This window comes from Gallus gallus, chromosome 1 (assembly GCF_016699485.2).
Source record: "Gallus gallus isolate bGalGal1 chromosome 1, bGalGal1.mat.broiler.GRCg7b, whole genome shotgun sequence".
In the NCBI taxonomy this organism is placed as follows: Eukaryota; Metazoa; Chordata; class Aves; order Galliformes; family Phasianidae; genus Gallus; species Gallus gallus.
Window position 1 is genome coordinate 2,646,880 of NC_052532.1, and position 25,723 is coordinate 2,672,602.

The following is a 25,723-nucleotide window of genomic DNA, read 5'->3' on the forward strand; positions in this document are numbered from 1 at the left end:
AAAGGAGTCCCTGGCAATGTTCAAGTGGCATCTGGATGAGGAGCTACGAGATATGGTTTAGTGGCTTGTGGTAGCAGTGGTGATGGGAGGACGTTTGGACCAGATGATCTTGTAGGTCCTTTCCAACCTTGCGATTCTATGATTTCATGAGTAGCCTGGAGACTCTTTGTAACATTCAGGAGGTATGAAATGGATGGAGACTTTCATCCTGCTCTCTAATAATTGATGCTTGACAAACTTCAGTATTTTTAATTGTTCTCCAGATGATAAGGCTTACAAAGGAATCCACTCTCAGTTATACCTGGTAGGTATAACTGTGTATAAATGTGATTGTTTTTGGAGTTAATACAAACATCTCAACTTTTTTTTTTTTATTTTGCTAAGCGATTGACTTCACTGATAACTCATGGCAATGAGTTCTGCAGGTTAATTATGCATTTAATTGGTTTCAAATTTGTTGCTTTTCAATTTCACTGTTCACTGAATATCTCTTCAGTCTTGTATGATGAGAAGGAGTAAATAAGAGAGCCTAGCTTACCCTCTCTCAACGTGTACCTGTCTTGTACCTTCCTGTGCACACAAGGCTCTGCTAGTAGATTTGATCACTGGGCATCTCCAGCTTCTTATTCTACAAAGCTTTTGAGTGTAGTGGCCAGAGCTTGGGGTAGATCTGCTTTTAGTCTACCCCGAGTAACGCGATCACTGTGTGGTGCTGCCTTCTCTTTCCCTGTTTGTTCATATAACTCTTTCTGTCCTTACTCCACTATTGTTATGCATTGGACAAGTTTTTACTGGCTTGCCTGCAGGAATATAAAGTCTTTCTCTTGGGCTTCACAATCAGATTAAAAATGTTTCATGTGATCAGTACAGGCTTTTGCTTCCAAGCTGTCTTGTTTTGTCTTCTTCCTTATTGGATCCTCCCTTTCTTCAGGCTGCCTGCTCCTTCTCACTTAGATAGCTTTGGTTTTGTTCTATGTGGTCTTCCCTGGTCTCTAGTAACACGAGGTGAATTAAGATGGTCTCTATTTTCAGTTGTTTCAACATTTCCCTTTTCTAGATGATTGGAATCACTGGAATTGCAGACTATCTGAAACATGGGACATTGACCACACGAGCTGCTTTGATTTGGTCTTTTTGGCCATTTCAATCCAGTAATTTTCACTGAGCCTTTGAGAATTTCATTGGATTTTATGATTGTTTGCTCTTCTTTTTTTTTTTTTTTCATGTAAGATATAGCTGACTTGTTTGTGAATATCACATTCATCAGCTGTTTAATGGATTCTTATTGCCAGAAAGAGTGTAGCACCATGTTTCTGTTACAGCCAGTCTCTGCCCTTTTGTGTTTCTCTCTCTAAACGTTCTGTCAACAAACTGACATGACAAGGAAGTCAAAATAAGATAAGGAATACAAATGTTAGCATCAGGCCATCTTTAACATGTCTTTTCTGTCTCCAATTAGTAATTGATATCTGTAAGTGTTTTTAGTTGCTCAGTTCCAAATTACATGCATACTTAGATATGCACCATCTGAACTGAGCTGGGTTTTAAATTAAAAAAATATATATATTTTTTTTGTTATATTTGTCCAGCATGTTCATTAGAAAAATCAGGTGCTTGTCTTTCTTACTGTCCTGTATTGACTCTGCCTTTGTAAATCAAATTTTCTGAATATTTTTGTAATTTTTCCATGCTTAGACTATTGTTCATATCTGATGGAATAGCCAGCAGAGCTTGAAGTATAATTATGTTAAACATTGCACAGATGTATAGTGAGTTCCAGGCTCTGCCCTAGAGACTTTGCAATCAAATGAGAGGAGAAATAAAAGTGCAGTGAATGGAAGTTGGACGCAGAAATTCGATGACACGTTAAAGGATTTTACAAAAGGAAGATGCTCACCAATAATCAATATATAAATCAATCCTCCCTTGTTCTAGCAGCTCGGGGCAATAATTCTCTTGTGGGCTTATTTCAGAATAACTTGCTTAAACTTTAAGGAAGGTTCTGAAAGATCAGGGTTGTAGTACGCTAGTTGAAAGGGAAAAGAAAGGATTCATGCTGTACACATGCTTCCTGCATTTCTCCCCTTTGCTTCCCAAGACTTTACTTTCTCGTTTTCATATAGTCACAGAATGGTCTGGGTTTAAAAGGACCACAATTATCATCTTATTTCAACTCCCCCTGCTATGTGCAGGGGGTTGCTATGTTGCCAACCAGCAGACCAGGCTGCCCAGAGCCACATCCAGCCTGGCCTTCAATGCCTCCAGCAACAGGGCATCCACAACCTCCTTGAGCAACCTGTTCCAGTGCATGACTACCCTCTGGGTGAAAAACTTCCTCCTAATATCTAACGTAAATCTCCCCTGTCTCAGTTTAAAACCATTCCCTCTTGTCCTATCACTATCCACCCTCGGAAACAGCCGTTTTGCTAAATGTTAATTAATATTTAACATTTCAAACAGATACAGTACTTTTTCTTATGACACAGAATATTCAACCCTAGGTAAGTTTATCCTCAACTTTAGGGAGATAATGGAAAGACCTATGTATCAGTTCTATATGGTGCTTACATTGAGGTTTTTGAAGTGTTCGAAAGTTGTCCATGGGATAACTTTGTTGTATAGCCCTGATATGTATGGCATATCAAATAACTATAAATATTTTCTTTACTGTGTCAGTTTTTCTTTTTCTTGAGGAAAAATGATCTTTTCTGAAAGCTGTAGCTCTCACAAAACTGACCAAACTGATATTCCCTCAGCAGTGCTGATGGTGAGCACCAAAATATTTCACAGTTGTAGATTAATTAATTCATGTGCGCCATTTAAAAGATCAGCTGGTTGCTGAGTTGCAACTTCTATCTTAAATTATCTGCAGTTTGCAGGTTTTTTATCTGCCTGATTAGGAAAATCTCTGTTTCAAGATAATGGTAAACAGGTTGGCTTAATTATTTGAGAGACAATGTGTTTTGATTGTTTGCTTACTACTAAAAATAAGAGTTCAATTTAACAAGATTTAATTTAATAGAACCATAGAATCATAGAATCACAGAATGGCCTGGGTTGAAAAGGACCACAATGCTCATCTAGTTTCAACCCCCCTGCTATGGGCAGGGTCACCATCCACCAGACCAGGCTGCCCAGAGCCACATCCAGCCTGGCCTTGAATGCCTCCAGCAACAGGGCGTCCACAACCTCCTTGGGCAACCTGTTCCAGTGCGTCACCACTCTCTGGGTGAATTTCCAAAAGATTACTTCCATTATCATAAAGATATTTTTTCACGAGTGTTTTCTTGAGTGTCCAAAAATGAAGGTCTATTTATATTATATCTTTGAATTTGAGAAACACCTGATGTAGCTACAAGTGATTCACTTTTGTGTCTTAACCAGAAATCAATAACTTGAATAGCTGAGAAAAAATAAATGTACTTCCATTAATGTACTTCCATTAAAATGTACAAAGTACAATTGTACTTCCATTAAAATAAATGTAAAAGTGTGTTTTCAAAATGGCATTTACCTTCTTGAGCATCGGCATTCTTTGCTTTAGTGAAAACTGGTTCCTGGGGTAACAGATCAAGCAGCCAGTTCCAATCGTGCAACTTGTTTGAAGGAAATTACATCAATTTAGGTATAGTTCTGATTATTTGATACAAGAATTAGGATATTTGCAGACGGAAAATAATGCTGGGGAATGCGTGATCGGTCGCTGATGATGCTTAACTTAAAAAGTAGAATCATAGTATAGAAGATAGAGCAAGTTTTCGGTGGGATTTTAGGAGACTGATTTTGAAGTGGGCTTCAGTAAGATTTCGTGCAGTACTTGTGAGAATTATTTCACTATTTACCTTCATTCTACTGAATCTTCAATTTACCAAGCAAATAATTAAATTATGGCTGAAAAAATTTAATGTTGTAGTATGAAAATGTTAACAAAAGATGCTGGATTCGTGTAACAGGAATAAAATGTTCCTTGATAGGCAGCATAAAAAGTTTCAGAACTACCTCTAGTCTAAATAGTTATAATAGGAAGCTGAGATCTTTTTTGGTGTTTTTGGGGCTGTGATTTGGCCTGAGAATCTCTTCTGAAAGAACATTGAGTCCTTATGATTTCCTGTTTTATGTGACTCACTGTTTTACAGTGCATCAAATATTGGCTCCCAGTGCTTGCTTATAGCTCTTCTTTGCCTATCTGCTGTTATTTCATCTAGGAATTTCAAAGTGTTTCTATGAAATTATGATTAGATCATTTTTAAACAGTATTTTTTTTTTTTTTTTAAAGAAAAGACACAAATATTAGGAATGCCTAGAATAGTGATAGGATAATGTGGCTGGCAGTAGAACACGGTCCTGTGTCTGTTTACTGACAGTTGTTTCTGAATTTTACAGACTAATAATTGTCTTAGTCGGTTTCTATATAGAGAAATCCAGTTTGGCACATACAGAACAGTCTATGGCTGCTTCTTTAAGATTAGTGGAAAACTGTAAATGTTTGACATATGACTGAAACATCAGAAGCTGTCAGAAAAGGTTGTACACATTACTTGAATTACTACAAATACCTGGCAGCGGTACAGATAATCTTTAATATGTTTGATCTTTTAAGACTACATTAGTTAAATGAAAAGAATGAATATAGTTTCGGAAAGAAGTCGTGCTTTTCCTTTATTCCCACTGGCACGCATGTATGTAATGCAGATTTGGTTAGTGTCTGTTATTTCTTTGAACCATGACTGGATGGAAGCATGAGGCTTTTCTGCAAATTGCTAATTAATGTAATAGTCCTTAATGTGTTTTCATTTTCATTTTCAAGGAAGTAAAATCCTTCAAGAAAGTGAAATCTTTAAAACATGTTATTTTATGCTGAGCAATCCAGATGGTTCATTCATCAAGGAGCAAAGTATGATAACCACAGCTTTTCTGTAGTACTCCCATTGCTCCTTTCATGATAGCTTGGTACAGCTGCATGACCATTCTGCCCCTTGTTTTGAGGGCAGAAACATAAAATAATTCAGACTGGAAGAAACCTAGAGTCTCTCAAGTATTGCCAGCACAAACTCTGTCCACTGCCGTTGATTCTTCTTCTCCATGGACTTAATTTGTACACAGAGACCTTGCAAAGGAAGAATCATAGAATGGCCTGGGTTGAGAAGGACCATTATGATCATCTAGTTTCAACCCCCTGGTATTTGCAGGGTTGCCAACCACCAGACCAGGCTGCCCAGAGCCACATCCAGCCTGGCCTTCAATGCCTCCAGGGACGGAGCATCCACAACCTCCTTGGGCAAAGAAGAAAACATGGTGTAGGTTGAGTTATGCAGTCTCCATGCTTAGAGATTTTCTAAATCCAACTGGATGCAACCCTAAGAAGCTCAGTCTGGCCTCTTTGTTGGTCCTGCTTTGATCAGGGTCTTGTACTGCATGGCTTCCTGAGGTCCCTTCCAAGTGAGGTTATCCTGTGGTCCCACTGAATACCTGTGCCCTATGTCTGCTCCCCCAGAATCGTCCGCCTCATTCAGCAGTTGTCCATATATTCCTCATTTCAGCCTCTTCTAAAGTAGTGATAGATGCTCTTTTAGCTGAGACAAAACATCCGTGAATGCCTGTCTTGCTGGATAGCAACTTGCCAGTGAATTTCAGTTGCATATTCTCAAGGCTTACATAAGAAATTAGAATCTCATAGAATTAAAGAATCTGAAGCTTTTTTCTTTAATGCAGTATGCAGGGGTTTTTGTGTGTGGTTTTGATGTTTGTTTGTTTGTTTGTTTGTTTGTTTGTCTATTTGGTCTCTTTTTGGGTTTTTTTTGTTTGTTTTTTGCTTTGCTCTTTTGGTCTATAACTGGATTTAGTAAATGAAGCTTAATGTCATGTGTTCTGGATAAAATAGATCCTAACTTGTTCAGAAATTCAATTTTTTAATTTTCTCCATTAGCTTACTCTTAATGTGATCTTTTCTACTATTCATCCTTCTAGGACTTCATTATTTTTTGAAAATGTACTGTAGCACATTTACTGGTAATTACAAAAGCTTGTTTTAATTACAGTTGTCAAAGAGTATGTTTTATGATGCATTATTGTTGCTGCTGTTTCTAATTCATAACTATTTTCCACCTTTACAAGTGGAAATTAGCAGGGCTTTTTTGTAAGTAATGTGTTTGGATCACATTTTGTGGTTAGGAATGATTTTATGAGTTGTGATATCTTCAAAAGAAATCATGCTGGGGGGTAAAGGAGAACCATACGCTCCTAATAATATCCAAAAGCTGCTTCTAGTACCCATTCAGGTTGATGTGTGTGTTTCTGTGTATATATACACACATATATATACATAGGTTATATAGAGGGATAGATTGAGTTAGAGGGTTAAAATTCAAATATCTTGTAATCCACTGTATGTTAAGTGTGGAAATGGGGATCTGGAAATTGGGATGCCATATGCAGTTAATGAAGATTGGAGTTTTGGTGACCATAATAATGTATAGGAGAAACCAGTCTTTTTCACCTTTGAGTTTATCAGCACACAAATGTGAATGCATCACACTATACATGGTAGGTGAGTGTAGTCTGTTGCAAAAGTGTTTCCATGCAAAGCATCTTGGTGGACATCAAAAGCTGAATACCCGTTTTGCCATGTCAGCATGAACACTCTGTACATGAGTGCAAATTGCATGCTGTTTTAACACATAGATACGCTCATCCAGCAAACCTCTGCTGTAAAACAAACAGAACGTCTTTAGCTACATATGAAAGGCAATGTTTGGAATGGCATTTGAGATCTGCTCCCCTGCAGTTCTGGTGTGTCACACTCACCCTGCCCTGTCAGCAGTTCTGTCACGTCTTCCTGGAGCTACTGAAGGCCAGCCCTCTGCTGCTGCTTTCTTTGCCTATTACTCCGTTAACCTTTTTTCTCAAACAACACAGGCTTTCCTTAAGGCCTGTAGATATTCTCTGTGACCTTTCCCTTTACTCGGTGGCTAAAAAATGCCACATTTCTGTAGTTAGGATTTTATCAGGCAAATCCCTGTAGTCTTGTAAACTCTGACATAGCACACTTTCAGCCCCTGGTCCTGATGCTGCTTGCAGCCTTGAATATCGTGTAGGAAGCCTTGTCCCTTGATTGTCCTCTTGCCCTTCCTCCACCATTTTTGAGCCCTTATCCCTTGGTTGTCTTCTTGCTCCTTCCTTCACTGTATTTGAGGTCTGGTCTCTTGGTTGTCTTCTTTAATAATATTGTCCTGCTTACAAGGGTGGATAGTGATAGGACAAGGGGGAATGGTTTTAAACTGAGACAGGGGAGGTCTAGGTAAGATATTAGGAGGAAGTTTCTCACAAAGAGAGTGGTGACACACTGGAACAGGTTGCCCAAGGAGGTTGTGGATGCCCTGTTGCTGGAGGCATTCAAGGCCAGGCTGGATGTGGCTCTGGGCAGCCTGGTCTGGTGGTTGGCGACCCTGCACATAGCAGGGGGGTTGAAACCAGATGATCATTGTGGTCCTTTTCAACCCAGGCCATTCTGTGTTTCTATGTTTGTATGATTCTTGCCCCTTCCTCCACCATTTTTGGGGCCTGACTGTTTGGTTGTCCACTTGTCCCTTTGCCATTTTGAGGTGGTGCTGAGGAAATCATCGTGAGGCAGCTTAGCAAGGCCTAGGCAGAGCACTCTGTCCTCTTCCAGTGGCAGTTGATGCTTTATATAAAGTTAGCATTGCACTCTTACTTTGAAGCACATTGATCTTTTCAGAAAGATGCAAACTGAAGTGATCTCAGGGGTGTACTTCTGTAAACTCCATGGATGTTAATGAATTTGGGGCTTGGAGTCCTTACTGAGGGGCAGCTGTAAGCTGGGGACTTCAAGAGCTAATTTTGAAATCTGCATATAAACTCCCCTCCTCAACTACCTGGTATTGCTTTATCCACTGCAACTGTGTAAAGAAAAGCAATAATAATAGACTTTACACATCTCCAACCTTTCTGCATCCAGCTGCCTGGATTCCTTTGTTCTTTTTCTTTAAAGATAACTGTTAGTCATTTGTTTTCTATTGTGTACTTGTTTGCTCAGTCCTACAAAGGACAAAATGAGTCTGTATGAGTTGTAACCACAGACTGAGTGAGGCTGGAGGCACCTCAGATCCATCTGGTCCCTCCCTGCCTGACCACCAGGACTGTGCCCAGCCCCATATCCAAGCGGATTTGAAGATCCCCAAGGAAGAGACCCCACAGTGTCTAAGTCCCTGTGCAGACCAGATTTTCCTATATACACACACAGGGTGACGTGCAGGAGTGTTTTGTAGGCATCCATGGAATCTCATGCCAGTTCCGTGCCAGATTCAGATGCTGCTTCTGAAAATGAAACTCAGGTTGGCCTTTAAATCTTGCTCCAACTTTCTAGTGATTGTGAAGAATAATTAATAATAGAGAGCTGGTTTTCACTTTTAATTTTGGGTTGCCTTGGCAAGCAGGGCTGCTTCTCAAAGGCGACCTTCTGGAGCTCTTTTCTAAATAACACCCAAGAAACTGCTTTGTTTATTAGAGTTACTTTGTGAAGAAGCAATGAACCTGTTACAATATCTCATTTACAACTAAAGTGCAGCATTCAGCTAATTGAATACACGGCTACTGTTAATTATTTTGTTACGGCTAATTGGTATTCACTGGGATCATGTTGCTGCAGTCCCATAAATATAATATTACCTTAAAGTTTTTATTTCTTCAGTGAAATCTCTTCTGTTGGAATATTTATTTAGTCTTCTGTGTAAATGTGTTTATATATATAAATATATATATATTCATTTTGCTGTGTCTGTATTATTTTGCAAATACCAGAGGCATTAGCTATATGGAATTACGTTATACTGGGTTTTTTTACTGGCCTACCAAATCGTCCAGTTACTTTCACTGTAGAGGGATCCAAACCTTTGGCTTAATGTATTATTTAGTGTTCTTATCATCTAATATTTCTACTTTATCAGTGATACAGAAGCTTGGATAGGTTCAAGGCAAAAAGCACTGTGAATATAATTTGCTGCTTGACCCCGTGTCCTTAGAGCAATAAAATCCAGCTGTTTTGATCGCTAATTATCTTGGGGGAAAAGGATAGTAAACAAATAAACCTAACAGGGCAAAATTTCTCATTCAGATGGATATCTCCTGAATAAATGCTGTTTGCATTCCCCTGGCTGTGCTATCTTTTGTATATATGTTTAGTGATCAGATATCATGCAACAAATAAATTTTTCTCTTTTAATGGTTTTTGATCATCAGGGCCAACAAATTGAAAGAATTTGGTTTAAGGTATGTGTCCTATGGAGGTCTCTTTGCAAGTATTTTTCAGTTCAGACTTTAAAACTAACTGTGTCTATATAAGACAAAGTTACTGGTCAGTAGATATGTACCTCAAAAGCAGTATTTTTGAACAGAATTTTAATTTTCACCTATATGTACTCAGATTCTTGTTTAAATAGGAGTGGTCAGTGACCATTCTGCCTGCTTCTGTCAAATCCATTTTTCATCATTCTCTTACTTTATTTCTGCTGACCCATGTAATAGGATAATACGAGTGTATGAATTGCAGATGCAGTATCTTCAATGATCCGTCTTAAACATGCTTGTCTGTGGTGTGAGAGCTGAAGCATACTTTACTATCAAGAGTGTCTTGTGGTAATTTGGTTAAAATCAACACTAGAGTTTTTGAAGTAATTTGTTATATTAATGCTTTCTGTTTGCATTCTTCCTTTATAAAGATATCCAGAGCAATGTACTGTGATCTGGAAACTTTTTTTCTTCAGCTTTCATGTCTTACATGCTCTATATTTCTGTTTTATGAAGAGTAGATAAAAATGGGCAACTTGTGTTGTTCTATAAAAGTTTTTGGGGGCATTTTTCTAGGAACGTGGTTATTTGCCCAGACATCAGTAGCAGATCACTTTTCCTGATCCAGAACTTTTAAGATGAGTGGGTCTTAAATCCCTTAGCACTCTAAGGAATAACCTGCAAGATATTGGGAATTGAAAATAGTAGATAATATAGATAAAACATAATTTTGCATTCACAAAAGATGCAAAAGCTATGCAGAAATGCTACAGATCTTTCTACAAATGAGAAGTGGGACTCTATCATGGTGCAGCCTACAGCTACGCTTTGATGGCATCATGTTAAAACATAATCGATGGTTTTAGCATTGCTGTACAAGATGTCTGGGTTTTTTGATTGAATCTACTAGGATTTGTCTGCTTCATAAAATGTGCATTGAGAATATTCAATTGTGAATGTTGCTTCTCATTCTTTCACTCCTCAGCTTTATCTATGAGAGAAAGGTTCTGTTAATCTCTTGCTATTGTTTTCTTTCTGAGAGATGAAAAGAATTGATTCTGATTGATCAGCTGGACCTGGAGGAGAGGACGGGTTTCTGATATGAAGCCTTTTTCTCATTTCCTCCATCATTGCAGTGTGCACCCTTTACCTGTTTTTGCCAGAAGTGTGGCAAGTGCAGTAAATCACGCCAGTCTTGCACTTTTTAAAATATATCTTATTGGTTTTCCAATGATTTTATTCCTTAGTTTCAGGATATTGGTAGAATTGTGTGAAGTATATTTGAATTCTAAGAAGTAAAGTTTAACTAAGTTCTTGTGAGAGTAATGGAACATTAATTTTCACCATTCTTTTGTCACTGGCATATTTAACTGCACTCGAACAAAAGGCATGAGTTTGCAAATATTTGAAGGATCATGAGGTGGTTATGCATAAAATGATTGCATATGGGAAGCTATGATAATGCATTGAAGTGTAGTATTAAGTGCTGGGAAGGGGGTTGTTCAGGGAGGCACAATCTGCAGCGAATTTTGATTTCCTATGACCAGGACAAAAGGCAGGTTTGAGAGGTAATACAGGGATTATCTGGGAAAAGCAAAACCATGATCAATACCAAGCATGGTAGTTAGGTTGATTTAGCCTAATCAGCTTTGGAAAAGCCTGTAATCAGTTTTCTTTAGTGTACAAAGGCTGATTTAAATGATGGCGGACAAAGCTGTAGCATGTGCTCCACGATTCTATACTGAATGTAGGGTGGCAGAGGAGGAGTGAGATTTGGTTAAACCAAGTAGAAGTTAAACTTGGATGTGTGCTTTTTGTATGAGCAGGGATGTTTTTGGTGAAGTTGCGTATGTCTTGACATGACTGTAAGGGAGCACCTCCCCTATGAAGACAGGCTGAGGGAGCTGGGCTTGTTCAGTCTGAAGAAGGCTGCAAGGAGGTCTCATTGCAGCCTTCCAGTATTTAAAAGGGGATTATAAACAGGAGGGGAATCAACTTTTTACTAGGGTAGATAGTGATAGGACATGGGGAAATGGTTTTAAGCTCATGGAGGGAAGGTTTAGATTAGATGTCAGGGGGAAGTTCTTTACTATGAGAGTGGTGAGGTGCTGGAACAGGCTGCCCAGAGAGGCTGTGGATGTTCTGTCCCTGGAGGTATTCAAGACCAGTTTGGATGGGACCCTGCGCAGCCTGGTCTAGTCCCACATCTGGAGGTTGGTGGCCATGCCTGTGGCAGAGGGGTTGGAACTTGATGATCCTTGGTGTCCCTTCCAATCCAAGCCATTTTCTGATTCTGTGATGATTCTAAGATTGTATGTGGTTTTCAGCATTGTTCTGGATTACAGATGTGCCTGAGAGGTATATGTTTTTATGCATTCTTTCTCTTCCCCATTACCTAATCAATTTAACTTGAACTTTTTGATTTTTTGCATGCTTCAGGAGATAGAAAAAAAGGTAGGTACTTCAGGAAAGTCTAACCAAAACCTCAAAGTTTTTATTTATTGTCTAACCGCCAAGATGAACCTTGAGGAAGAGAATTAAGCCCTGATTCTATACAGGAAGTACAGCACAATGTGTGGTATAAGGAAGTTTTCTGACATACTTCTGTGAGCATGATCTGTAAACTCTTGGTAGGAAGAGTTTACATTTCCTATTTTTCATGATGCAGGGAACTGTATGCAGTTAACTCTGTGTTATCAGTACCTGAATGAAAATGTTAGTGATGATTGACTCATCTTGAGTATACAGTTGTGGTAATGGCCACTGATAGTTAATTATTGTTTGCTAAAGGTGCTTTATCATTAGGTAGGTAGGGTAGTATGGTTAGGTTGTGGTTGGACTTGATGATCTTTAAGGTCTTTTCCAACCTGAGCTGTTCTAAGATTCTATGATTCTATTAAAAGAGTATTTGCCTGGAGTGAGTTTGCATTCATAGTTGAGGTGTATATATATATGGTGTGCATGTGTATACTTTTAATCATAGAATCATAGAATAGCTTAGGTTGGAAAGGACCTTAAGGAGTATCTATTTCTAACCTCCTGCTGTGAGCTGGGATGCCAACTACTGAATCAGGCACTAAATCAGGTTGCCCAGAGAATGTATTAATGTATTCTGTAATTCTTAATAAGTCCTTATAATAGTGCATACTACAGATGAAAAGGACAAAAAAATCAATTTGCTCAATAGTGCTGAAAACATCTTGACACGAATACTCTGCATTATTTTAAGGTACTGAACATGCAAATGACAATACGTTAAAGGGTTTCAGCTTAGCTGGGTACTTCAAGTGGACTAGGAGTTTCCAGAAGAATAATAATTAAAGAGGACATCAGAGTTCTATATACGGTTTTTAGATCTGCTTTCGCAAATGTGCAAGCAGTTGGTTCTTCCAAAACATTCACATGTCCAAAATGAAGTGCATGCTAAACACATTCCTCAACTTGGGTTGTAGAGAAAAAGCGCTACTTCAAAAAAACCCTCTTTTTAGCACAGCCTGCAAATGTATGGATGCAGGTTTAGCTATTCTCGTGTCAAAATGCCCACTCAGTAACAATTTGCAAATAAAAATTAAGTAATGAGTCTCTCCACGTACTCTGTTCGGTAGCTTGAGCACATTTCCCTAAGTTGAGAAGTGATCTGCAAAGTTAATAACAAATTTTGTCTCAGCATGTAACGCTTGGTTCTGCCTTTGTGACGTGTCCAACTACATTTGAACAAACCATGGCACAGCTGTTGAGGAGGCAAGGGAAGAACAGTACAATAGACAATCTCTTCCTGTTTTCAATGCAGCAATCATCATCTTATTAATGCACTGTTTGGCAAAAGCTAATAGACTGCAGTTTTCAATGACTGTATATTCCTTACTGGTACAATTTATGGTAGATGTTTTGCTTTGTGAGTGATGCTCTTTCCTGATCCAGTTTTATCTTTCTTTTTTTAGGCCAGGCAGCTGGAAGAGAAAGACCGAGAACTAAAGAAGCATGATGCCTACTACAAAGAGCAGCTGGCTCGACTGGAAGAAAGGGTAAGCCTTTCTTCCTTCTTAATGAAGAGTTTTCTGTTTGTTTCTGCGACTGACTTTCTGGTTATGTTTTATTGTTAACCAAGATGACTTTTCTAAGGAGATAAAGATTAAAGCTGTGGCTAGAGAAGGTTTTTTTTTTTTTTTTTTTTGATATTAACTGCTACTGTTTCTGGCTTAATATTGACAAGATGGAGGCTTTAAAGTTGAGGATGTTCTTTTCCTTATTAGCTAAGTTCTCATGTTTCAGTGAGATTTTATCTGTCCTAACAATTACGTATAGAGAATGATTACCTTCCTACCAGTACAGATGAAGAACCAGTGCAAGGAAATGGGCATCACCAGCCAGTCTGAAAATCCCATGTGAAGTGGGAAGGTACCTATTGAATTTCATTACTTGCATTGTGATCCACAGTTACTCCCATTGGGCAGCTGGTGGTTCCACCAAACCCACCTGCAGTTTAATGTTAACTGCAGGTTGTTTAGGACATGTTTAAAAATGTACGTCTGTGTCTCTTTTGCAATAGAATTGAGACTAAACTATACAGAACAGTTTGGTATTGTGTGAAGAGCTTGCAGTGTATTTAATAGGAAGTGTTTCAACATATTACTGTTATTTATTTATAGAGTACTATTCTACAGAATGCTATTTTCAAACTAATTGTTATTGCCATCATGTACTAGATCCCAGATTTGTTGTAACCTTCAGCCTGAATATGTTTTCCTCATTCTCCTTCCTTCTTTGTAAGCCTATTTATTGTTTAATTTGGATTTTTTGTTAGTTTTGAAAACAGTGTTAATGTGATATATATTCATTTATGCAGCTTAGCAGGATAGAGAGAAGAATGCTTGTTTTTATGGGTTAAAAAGAAGAGCGTGTTGCCTGAATTATCAGTCTGTATAATTGATCTTAACGAATATTTTAAACAGAGGGCATACCAGATTCCATCTCATTATTTTGATCAACCTTTTTGAATATTGCATTAATAAGGACTTGTTCTTGGCAATGAAGAGCAGTTTGAAAGGATGAGGTTGAATTATTTTAATGATTCTAAAAGTGTGTTATTTAAACAGTCACAAATGAAGATCCCTCATGCAAAATCCCCACAGAATACCTTCCTTGTTCTCAAGTAGCAGACTGATGATAGGGCTAAAAGCATCTGTAGTAGCTCATCCAAGCTAGATCCAAGCATGATTGTACCCGTTCACATAGTTATTGGTCTTCCATTCTATTGTTAAAGTACAAGTAATGTTGGAGTAGTCCAGATTGGATGGGGCCCTGGGCAGCCTGGTCTAGTATTAAATGTGGAGGTTGGTGGCCCTGCTTGAAGCAGGGGAAGTTGGAGCTTGATGATCCTTGAGGTCCCTTCCAACCCAAGCCATTCTATGGTTCTGTGATTATATGGAATAACATGGCAAAGGACTTGGAAAAAAAAAAAAAAAAAACCATGATTCTTTGCTTGAAAGCTTCCATTTTACCTTTTTAAGGTGCTATGCAGCAAATAAGGTTTTTAGTCATATCAACTTCTAATCTTAAAGTAGGTCACTGATACAGTGCCTTCACTTGCTGCTAAGTGGCCACTTTCAGCGTGGAATTTCATTTTAAGAAGCACGTGAATATATCATTGTTGCATACAAATGACGTAGTGAACTATAAACACCTGTGTTTTATACTGCTGAAATGTTGTCCCTTCATATCATATGGGTGATTTTTGCCAGCTCTTGTTCCACATCTTAAACTTAAGGTCTCCAAGACTACAGCAAGCAGTTCTGAATTGACTCTCTTGTTCTGTGGGTGATGTTTGCTCTGTCTTCAGAGTTGAGTTCCTGTGGTACTAAGGCAAGTCTTTATTTCTGACTTTGGTGTTACACTGGAACAGGTTGCCCAAGGAGGTTGTGGATGCCCCATCCCTGGAGGCATTCAAGGCCAGGCTGGATGTGGCTCTGGGCAGCCTGGTCTAGTGGTTGGTGACCCTGCACATAGCAGGGGGTTGAAACTAGGTGATCACTGTGGGCCTTTTCAACCCAGGCCATTCTGTGACTTTCTATTTGTAAGGCAAATACCTTTGCTATGCTAAGCTGTCATCAGGTTTGTTTTCAAAGTACCTGTGCATATCTCTTCTACACACAAAAAAAAAAAAAAAAAAAAAAAAAACAGTTGTTCAAGCTCTGGGAAGAGGTGAACTCTGTGCTCCAAATCAGGCTTTGAAGTTTTTCAGAGATGTGGAGATTACAGAATGAAAACCTACAAAAGCAGAGAGATCACGTATCTTGCAATACAAGCTTCACTGGGGCTGGTGCCTGCAGCCGTTGTTAAGGTCATCTATGAGTTTCAATATTGCTTATTTTTTGAGCACTGGGATGGAAATAGAGCTTTAAGAAAGAAAGGAAGGTCTGTAAAGCCCTAACATGCTGGAAATTACAGAGCACGGTAATAGGCTGTTTATATGTCCCTAAGCTTGTCCTGATTTCAGTGGAAGGTACACGGGGTTTGAGTATGTGCTGTTCAACAGAGAAAAGCTGAGAGCGGAAGGTAAGATCGGAGTGGAGCAAGTGGAGCTCAGAAGGATAATGTCAGTATGAGGAAATGTGCAATACTGGGCTGTCATTTGTGACAAAGAATGCTAATTACATTCTCAGATCATTCTTACATCAAATAAACACACTTTAAAAATACTTCAGCTGTGCATATGTGGTATTTCTGTCTGTTGCATCACTGAATGTCAGAGCTCATCTGTATGATTAATTGGCTTTTTGATTACCTAGCTTTTTCAATTAGAAGCTTCATATTTGTGTTCCTCAGTGCTGCTGGAAAAACAATGCAGACGTTGATAATAAAGGGAGACGACAACAGAACAGATTAGTGTCAGCACAGGGTGCTCCTTATGGAGAAAATTATTATACATATTCAGTGCCAGATGAAGTCTGTCAATTATAAAATATTTCAGTGACTGAGTGAAGATGCTCAACCTTTTGAGGAGATTAATACAGGACAAAATAACTGTGCACCAGTGACAGCTGTGATACTAAAACATAAACAATTCCATTCTCCGGGGCAATATCTGTTCATAAATTTAGTTTATGTGCTAAAAACCTTTTGATACTTACCAAAAACCTGACGATTCCCCTAACAGCTGCCAGTGCTTCTAGGTCAGAGATAGCACATAAGCGATGAGTTATTACATGCTCCACAGCAGCAAAGCAAAATGAGATCGTTTAACAAAGGAGTTAAAGAATAACCTTCTCATACTGTATACCTAACTAGAGTGTAAGGCTGTTATTTAAGAGTTCACACGTCAAGCTTTGAGAAGAATCTGTCTGTGTTCTTCGTTATGTGTTTACAGGCTAATGATGCTTCTTGACCAGAGCAAACAAGCAGAGGGTCAGATAGCAGAATTCAAATGGTGAATGTGTGTGTATCCTACATTCTCTCAATTGCTTTATATAATAAGCAGGCCTTAGTGGTATTTTTAGCCATTTGGTTTTTCTTTTAAAAGGTAGAGCAGCAAGAAATAGGAAAATGAGCAACTCAGATTATGCAGCTTGGGACCTTCAAGACTGTGGCCTCTCTGTAACGTTGTCTCACGTGCATCTACACAGATAGACACGCATATATTCTCACACACTTCTCTCCGTCATTTTTCTGTTCAGCTTCTCAGCTTCCATCATCCTTCCATTATGCCACTGGATTGCATGTAAATTCAGAGCCCTGGTGGTTATAGACTTCATAACTACTTTTACGTCCCTACTGTAACTGTGACATATAGGTTCCAGCCAACATCAACAGTTGCATTAATTTTGTCTACAGAGCAGCTGGCGTCCTGTCACTCCTTCACCCAGTTGCTTTTGCTTTAGAATATTTTTAATGCATGGGAGACGTGACTGCATGCTTTCCTCTTCTGTCTGGAGTTCTGGCATCAAAGACAACGAGGTGTGTGTGTGTGCTTCTGCAGCCTTTAGAGAGGGATTCAACTCTCTGTAGATCAATCTTTCTTCAACAAATCCGGCTATTTTCATTTACGTTATGCTGCTTCATAATACTGTTAAGCGTCGTTGCAAGAATCATGCCCCCCAGTCATGGGAGCAGAAGGAAATTAATTTTAATAGACTGCTGTATGACACAACTACTTAGTTTATCTATGTGAATGAGTAAGATGTGTATCCCAATATTAATCAGGATATTTCTCTTTCAAGCTAAGCTTCTGTGCTTGCAGATTTCCTAGAAATACTTCCAGTGAGTATTGTTTAGTATGCATGTGAATATGCATGCAGTGTAAGGTAAGAAAATAATTCTGTTAGCGTTTAGAAGTTTCAACATTATGTTATACTACCCAGCAGTCAACAAGTCACTGCTCCCTATAGTTCTTGGGGGTTTTCTGATTTCTCTGCAATCCCTTGCTGACTTCAGTGGCCTTTTTGCAGGGAGCTTCCTGCACTGCACAAAGCTTACTGCCAGATCAGAGCCTGAGAATATAGACATAAGTTCTGCAAATGTGATCCTCTTATCTGCATCCATTTCTTTCACGACTTACATTTTTAGGAAGGATTTGCAAATCAGAGGTTCAGCACTTAATTTGGGGATTCTACTTACCATGTAGGCTGTCAAGGAGCATTAACCTTAAGGTAAGATGAGCACACAGAGCACAAAGCTGTGAGCTGATGGCACATACTATACCAGGTGTTAAATAGTATTATCCATCCTGCTTGCTACAGTAAATAGGATTTCACTATTATGATGTGTCAGGATTTTCAGAGAAATCAAATTTACTAGACACTAAACTGCCATTCTCACTGCTGAGCAGCTTTATTCTGGGATCTTGTGTTCATGCTAATCCTGTTGGTAGGAAATGCTTATACCAATTGTACGGGGAAATTATAATTTAATGATCTCTTCCTTTTTTCTATTCAAGTCTTAGAATGGACCAGTGTGCTTTGCAGTGATAGAGCCAGTGCTCAGAAAGGAGATAACATACAGCTCAGCTTCACAGCCAAGTATTGGCTTTTTGTATGTGATTATAATGAACATAAGTGCTAGGATGCAAACAATGCGAGTTCCACATTTGTTCAGATTCTTCAGAATCTTGTTTACCTTTTCAAAGTCTAAACAACCAAATAATCAGAATCTGTTTGCTGTGTTTTTTTGTAAACTGTGGTTTGCAAGATGCGGATAACAGAGAAGAACTATTACAAGGCACTATTATAACTACAATCATTTTAATTCCCTGTGATGTATTTTAGCAGTTTAGACATTTTTTGTTTCTGTTTGTTTCAAATTATCAGTCTGTTGACTGTCTTTGATCTCACACGACTGTATCGGTGAGAATTTCATAACCAGAAGATGATTCTGTTTTCACCTCTTGTGTTTAGAGGTTTGTATTCAGTAGAGCAAACATGTTTACACTCCACACATTTGTACCGTATTCTTTCATGTCTTTCAAAATCAAATAGCAGTGATGTAGGTACAGTGTTTTAAGACTTGGAGCTGCATCTAGCAAAGCAGAAAACAATTTTGGCTGATGATTCTGTGTTCTGAGCATTTGGGGAAGGCACAGAGAAAGCTCAGTAAACCTTTTGTCATTGTTCCTATGAAGAAATGGAATTACCTCTAGCACACTGTGGACAGACTTACTAAGTTGCAGTTGCTGCTTGTGTGCAATACGTGCTTTCTTTGGTGGATGCACATAACACCAGTAGGTTTTTCCAAATTGTCCATTGCAATTCAAAATAATGGCCATATACATTTCTTTCCTAAACATAATGCATAGCTGTATAACCACTGTCTTTGACATCTCCTTTATATTTGACATCTTTCTTACCACGCAGGTCAGCGAAATAACATCTCAGTAGAGGCTTTGTGTAGGATGCCAACATTTTATATTTTCCATAAAGGAATCTTTTATGACTTCCCCAGTTTGTGGAGTTTCTCCAGTTTCCCCTTGTAGAGATACTTCATGGTCTTCAGCCTGGAGAGACGTCATTGTTCTCTTCCAGTATCTGAAAGGTGCTTACAGTGAGAGCGGGGCTGGTCTCTTCTCACTGGTGACAGGTGACAAGATGAGGGGAAATGTCAAACAACCCTTTTTCAAACATTTTTCAGATAGAAACAGTAAAATGTATTATGGCTTCCACTGGAGCCATACACCATACCATTCTTGTGTACATAAGGCTACTGGTGGAATGATATTCAACCTCAACAGAGAATTCTTGCAGATTTGCCCAAATCAGTGCAGGAAGAGACCTGAATATAAAATTAAGACACATTAGTCTCTCATTCTGTACTTGGGCCAGGAGACCTTGCAATGTCAGAGCTCACGTGCTGCGCCAGAGAGATAAAGGTAGAAGTTCATGATAGTTTCCCAATGCTTTGTATTTCCATACTGCTCACGAGCCCCCCTCCCCACCCCACCCCCCTTTTTAGTATTGACCAGAGCATAATGTTTTTGTCAGTTTAGCGTAATAAAGCTGTCAGCCCAACCTGTGATCTTGCTTCATGTTGCCAATATTAGAAAATTTCTCTCTTCAAATTTCATTATGTTTTGGGGATAGAGCTTTTGTTGAGCTCTTCTTGCCTGGCAGGTTGAGATTAGGAAACTTGCTACCAATTACAACATCTGAAACCTCAACCTGACTGACAAAGACAGACGGAGCTATAGCCTTCTGACTGGAGTGCTGCATTAATGCACTACCTCCATATCTTGCTGAGCCACAATCACTATTCCAAATAATTGTTTTTAAGCCTTTTTTGTTTAGTTTAGTTTTTTAGCTCATTATCTTTTATTTGCTATTTCTAAATAAGTAGCTAATATGTATATCAGTTATTAAATACACACCCACCCATACATTTTTGCATAAAGCCACTGAAAATGTTTATTCTGAGACATTTTCCTATTAAAATACCCCTTTCACTATCACATATCCAATCAATAGCAGTACTGAAACGCTGGTTAATAACAAAATAACGAGTTGTTCCACACTGAATAGTAGGTATTGATGTTTCTCTAAATGTTTGCTTATAGATTATTTTTCCATTCTGTGTGTATGTCTTTATATAACTGGAGACAAAAACCAAAGTATGATAACTAATATTCCAGGCTTTTCTTCCCCTGCAGTAAGACACTTGATAGCTGTTAGCATGTAGCAGATAGTTCCATATAGGTTGTTTGCAATCCTTTTTTCTTACTTATCCAATACATATATTACCTTGTTTTCAGATAGTTGTTTGTTTCTTTGTTTTGTAATTTCAGTTTGGAGCAAAAGATGGGTAATTTCATGTTCATGTTTTGTAAATATTTGCAGAAGACCAAGTGGTAAGGGTATGTTGGATGCAAAATAGTATCTCAGGCCCAGGAGCAGGGGTGTGTTTACATGAGCTTTCAAGACTTCGTTAAAATGCACACTGCTTTTTCTTAGATAGTTGTGATTTTTTCTTTATTTTAAACTCCACTGATACATCTTTTTAACCCATCATCATTCTTGCAACTTTCTTTTTCTCTTTCTTTTTCTGGCCTGCTACCTTTTCCTGTATCGCTTGGCTTTGGTATTGTACCACGAGTCTCAGCCAGAGCTGACCACACGGGGTTGCCAGCTTTTCTTCTGATGCTGTTTCTTTATATAGACAATCTCAAGTCTTCGCTCTTTCTGCTTTATTTCATTGTGCTTTATTGGCCTAAAATGTTCCTTTAAAATCATCTTGACAGCTCTTTCTCAGCCTACAGGATACCCTAGTGTTGTTTCCTGAAGAATTTATGTGCTGGCATTTCCTCACATGGAGAGAATGTTGGTTTTTATTAACGTGAAATTCCACTATCTTGGTAAAACGAAACTCAGTGTGTGTTAAGCAGGTGTATGCTCTAACAAGATGGACAGAGCTCTATGAGTGGTTGAGAAGGGACGTTCACTGGAAATGGGGATGCTCAAAACCTCTAAAGTTCAAATTCCTCAGGATTTTGGTTGTTGTGGGATTCCCCCAATACTGGCAATACTCTATTGGGCCCCCAGTACAGGAGAGATGTGGAGCTGTTGAATAGGGTCCAGAGGAGGGCCATGAAGATGATCAGAGGACTGGAGCCCTCCCCTATGAAGACAAGCTGAGGGAGCTGGGCTTGTTCAGCCTGGAGAAGAGAAGGCTCTGGGGAGACCTCATTGCAGCCTTTCAGTATGTAAAAGGGGACTATAAACTGGAGGGGAATCAATGTTTTACTAGGGTAGATAGTGACAGGACAAGGGGGGACAGTTTTAAGCTCAAGAAGGGAAGGTTTAGATTAGACGTCAGGGGGAATTTCTTTACTGTGAGAGTGGTGAGGTGCTGGAACAGGCTGCCCAGAGAGGCTGTGGATGTTCCGTCCCTGGAGGTGTTCAAGACCAGGTTGGATGGAACCCTGGGCAGCCCAGTCTAGTCCCAGATCTGGAGGTTGGTGGCCGTGCTTGTGGCAGAGGGGTTGGAACTTGATGATCCTTGGTGTCCCTTCCAATCCAAGCCATTTTCTGATTCTGTGATTCTATGATTTGCTGACCCAAGAGACAGTGAAATACTGTTTTCCAGGAAATGGCTGTTTATGTTGTATGGCTATTTATGTCATGCCCTCTGTTTTCCTGACTGTCATGTTGCTTTGTAAAGGTGATTTCTTTCATAAACCTATTCCTAGTCCTGCAGCTTCCAAGTCCTCACTGCTTAAAATTCACTTTCTTCTTAGCTCTTCCTTGCTTACACAATTATCACTACTTCGGGTGTCATTTGCTGACTTCCAACTGTATTTTAACAATAGGAATTTAATCATGTTCCCATGATAAGTGGGCATTGCTAACTGCTGTTTTTCCCTGCGATGGTTTTGGTTTCTGTTAAAGCTTCTTCAGTCTTGGTGTTTGTGAAGTCTGAACACATATTCATGTTCATCCCATGAATAAAAATTGCAGTGGGGATAAACTGTGAGACAAGAGGGAATGTACGGGGCAATACCAAAAAAACAAAGCAGCATGTTGGACAGCTCCTTCAGTCCCCCACTGCTTTATTCTCATGTATGAAATCATTGCTGGGTGCTTGTTAGGATAAATTGTTCATCCAGCACTGCTTGGTTTAATGAAAACAAATTAGTGGATGCGTACAGTTAAACATAAACATGTCAGTGTTGCCTAAGTCACCCTTAGTGATTGTGTCTGCATCTGTTTTCCTTGATAGCCTCAGCTGCACTGTTTCCCTTCCCCTTCCTGAGAAGCAACAAAAAATACCATGAGAAAATATTTTATTAGGCAAAATGGAATAAACCAAAGAAATTTGTCATTTGAATGTCAAAAGGCGGTGTTTATTGCATTTCATAGGATATGGCAAAGCATTTTAACATATGTGGGGTTAGTGAACAAGCAGCTTTCCTTTCTCCCATGTCTGTTCCCTCCTCCCACCCTTTTTCCTTTGTATAAGTTTTGGTACAAAAGCTGTATTAGGTTAACAGTGTGTTTAACACAAACCTTGGTGAGATGGTTTGCTTGGAGTTCTTTGTCAAGGTATCACTTCGAAAATACTCCAACTCTAAGTAGAACCATGTGTCAGGTAAGCCACTGAATGTTACGGTATCTGTTAGGGATTTTAGTGGCTATACAATATGAGGAATAATTGAACTGCAGTAATTCTTTGATCTCTTGTACTTACCTGGGAATCTGATGGATATGTATTCCCTTGAAGTTATTTATCTTTAAAATATATATTGCATACTGTTTTTCAGCGGCCCAATTATTTTATTTTTGGACAAACTAAGCAAGAAATGAGAAGAAGCACACTACAGGCCAGTCTGTTTTCACTTGTTTTCTGATCCCGACCTTTTGTGCACTTGTATTTGAAAACAAGAAGTACCCAATTTAAATACACCTTCCATTTAAAGAGGTATCAATGACAAGATATGCATTAAAACATTTTCTGAGCACCTTTTCGTATTAAAAAGTTCCCTTTTCATCCGAGGCAGTAGTTAGTGATTTTTCTCATTACAAAGCAATAATAATTATGTGAAATGCTTCCCTACGTTTTTGTAAATCATCTTGTAAACCCGAAGGCTGGAACAGCCTTCCTGAGCACATACCGGCTTCATTTTCATTGCTGTCAGTCTGAGTGATATTTTAATTTTTCTGCCCCTAAAAATACTTCAGTCCTGTAACAGATAGATAAATGAGAGAATCCCCAGGAAATGCTGCAGAATGTTTCTATTTGCCAGCACAATAAATGCAGAAGCTAATAAATGTCCTCTTACATCAGAAGGAGGCGTATAATGAGTAAATGATGGGAAAAGGAATTTGGGAAATAAATGATCAATCCAATCTAAGTCGACAAACAATTTCTTAATAACTTGGCCTTCGGTTGGAGAGAGGGCTGTGCTCAGCACAGAGGAGAAGGGCCGTTTCCATCTGGAGGCTGATAGATTTTGTGAGGCTGTTTTAGCTTCACCAAACAATAAGCCGTGATTCACACACAGCCTTTCTCATGCAAAGTTGGGATGGTTCGCCATTTGTCTCTCTGGGCCTATAGGGAAAAAGGACTCTTAGCAGGATCTAATCCTCATTTCTAATTCTTTACTATAAGCATCGAGTTGTTCTTCAGGACAGATGTTGGGAAAGGGCACAATTCTACAATATCTAGCAAAAACAGATATAGGGGCCCTATATTCTGCCCCTGTTGCAGGTTTATTTTGTCCTTCTCGTCTGAGTTTATGTGCTCTTCATGTGCAGGGGATTAAGTCCTACCTAGCTGTGCTTGTGGCGATATTCTTAACATCTGGGAGAGCCCAGCCACAGAAAGAGCTGAACCAAAACCTTAGGATGTGACCACAGTTTATGCCTGCTGCAAATAGTGGGGAAGATAAATGTACCAGATTTTGTGCAGTGTTCTGATATGGGTTTCTGCTTCGTCCGGGCTCTGTTGCAGATGTCAAAGGTTAAGTACATTTTTTCTCTGTTGCATTACCCATGAAGCTCCCTGAAACCAGTGCTCTAGCTTTAAAGGTGGGAGAAGGAGTTCAAGATGAGCAGGAGGGCTGTAGGAAGAAACCTGGGGAGAACAGACAAGGAGAAAATCACAGTAATGGACTTGGTGACAAGCCTACTGACAACTTCTTTTCAGCTGAAGTTTTTGCTTTGAAGAGAGCAAAACCAATTTGTCTTGTGCATTACCCAGATGCCTTTAAAATCCCCAGTTCCCCGTTCCTTCAATAAAGAAGGAACAGACAGCTGGCATTGCACTTCTGTAGCAGAGGCACCGTATTTGTGAGATCCTTCCTAGAAAAATGTGTGATCTTTACACTGATATTTCAAAGGTGAAGGTTTCTTCTTTCTTGTATTCTCTTTCACAGAGCTGTCTTTCAGCCTGCGGATGGGTTCTGTGGCTGGCAACATGCTCAGTGTGCTGTGGGTCCAGTTGGGCTGCGAAGGGGGCTCGTGTTGCTCGTGTTGCTTTTAATTGGAATTTCCAGACAGCTTAGAAGTGGTGGTGAGCCACCGGTGGGGAGAGGGGATGGCAGCGATAATGCAAGGCTGGTGGCATGTTCAGTGCTCTTTAAGTGTGTCACAGGGAATTGAAAGTTCTTCCATCTTATGCCTTTCTAACTGAAAAGCATTATACCTGAAAGCCGAGACTTTTCAATATGTTTCTATTCACATGCATATTGCTGTGCCTCAAAAGGCCTTTCCTTTTGAAATATGGAAAGATAATCATGTGTTTGAAATGAGTAGATACTCTCCTGCCACTTTTGAAATCTTTATTTTTTTTCCCCTTGTCAGAGAGTTTAACTGTTTGCATTACTGTGGGCCATAATCATCTAGGAATATGTATTTATGCACACTAAAATACAAAAACATAGCTGCAGTAATTATGAAGCAAATTCAAATGAACCATAGCAGAAGAGTTCAAACGTGTGTCTAATTCTCAGGGAAGAATCACCATTTTTTTTTAATGTCTTATCTTAACATTTCACTGTTTTCCCTATTCAGTGTAATCCAGTTGAAAATTCTTCCTGCAACCAAATTTGTTGCCTTTTTGTCTATATATTTATTAAACATAAAGCCCCCCCCATAATCCTATTTCTGAAAACAACTGTAGCAATGATACAGAGTATGTTTTTTGCTGATGATGCCATATGTCTTTTTAAAAGCATTGCAGATAATTGTTGCTGCATGCCAGCTCACATGTCTGTTTGTGCCAAGCTTGCCCCTGATTTCACTACTTAATCCTCACTGGCCTGTAGTTTTCAGGAGTAAAATCCTATCGGTGTTCTGCAGCGGTTAATGTCCCAAACCATAACTGCTACTTTTGACGGTGCAAATGAGCTGTATTAGAGCAACTCCCTCAATTTTTGTTTGTTTGTTTGTTTTGAGAAAATGAAAATTTTGCCTTTAAGTATTGAGGAACAATTTGAAAAGAG

The 25,723-nt window shown here is 39.1% G+C and overlaps 1 protein-coding gene across 4 annotated transcripts in view; it reads left to right on the top strand.

The window, feature by feature from the left end:
• CHCHD3 (coiled-coil-helix-coiled-coil-helix domain containing 3) overlaps nt 1–25,723 on the top strand; it is a 209,662-nt gene that overhangs the window by 135,449 nt on the left and 48,490 nt on the right. For 2 of the 4 annotated variants that reach the window (XM_015292450.4, XM_015292492.4), the window contains exons 5-6: nt 11,743–11,757; nt 13,245–13,328. In XM_015292450.4, coding sequence (XP_015147936.1) covers nt 11,743–11,757; nt 13,245–13,328 — 99 coding nt within the window. The remainder of the gene's footprint in view (nt 1–11,742; nt 11,758–13,244; nt 13,329–25,723) is intronic. The other 2 variants (XM_416646.8, XM_004937457.5) reach the window with 1 other exon arrangement.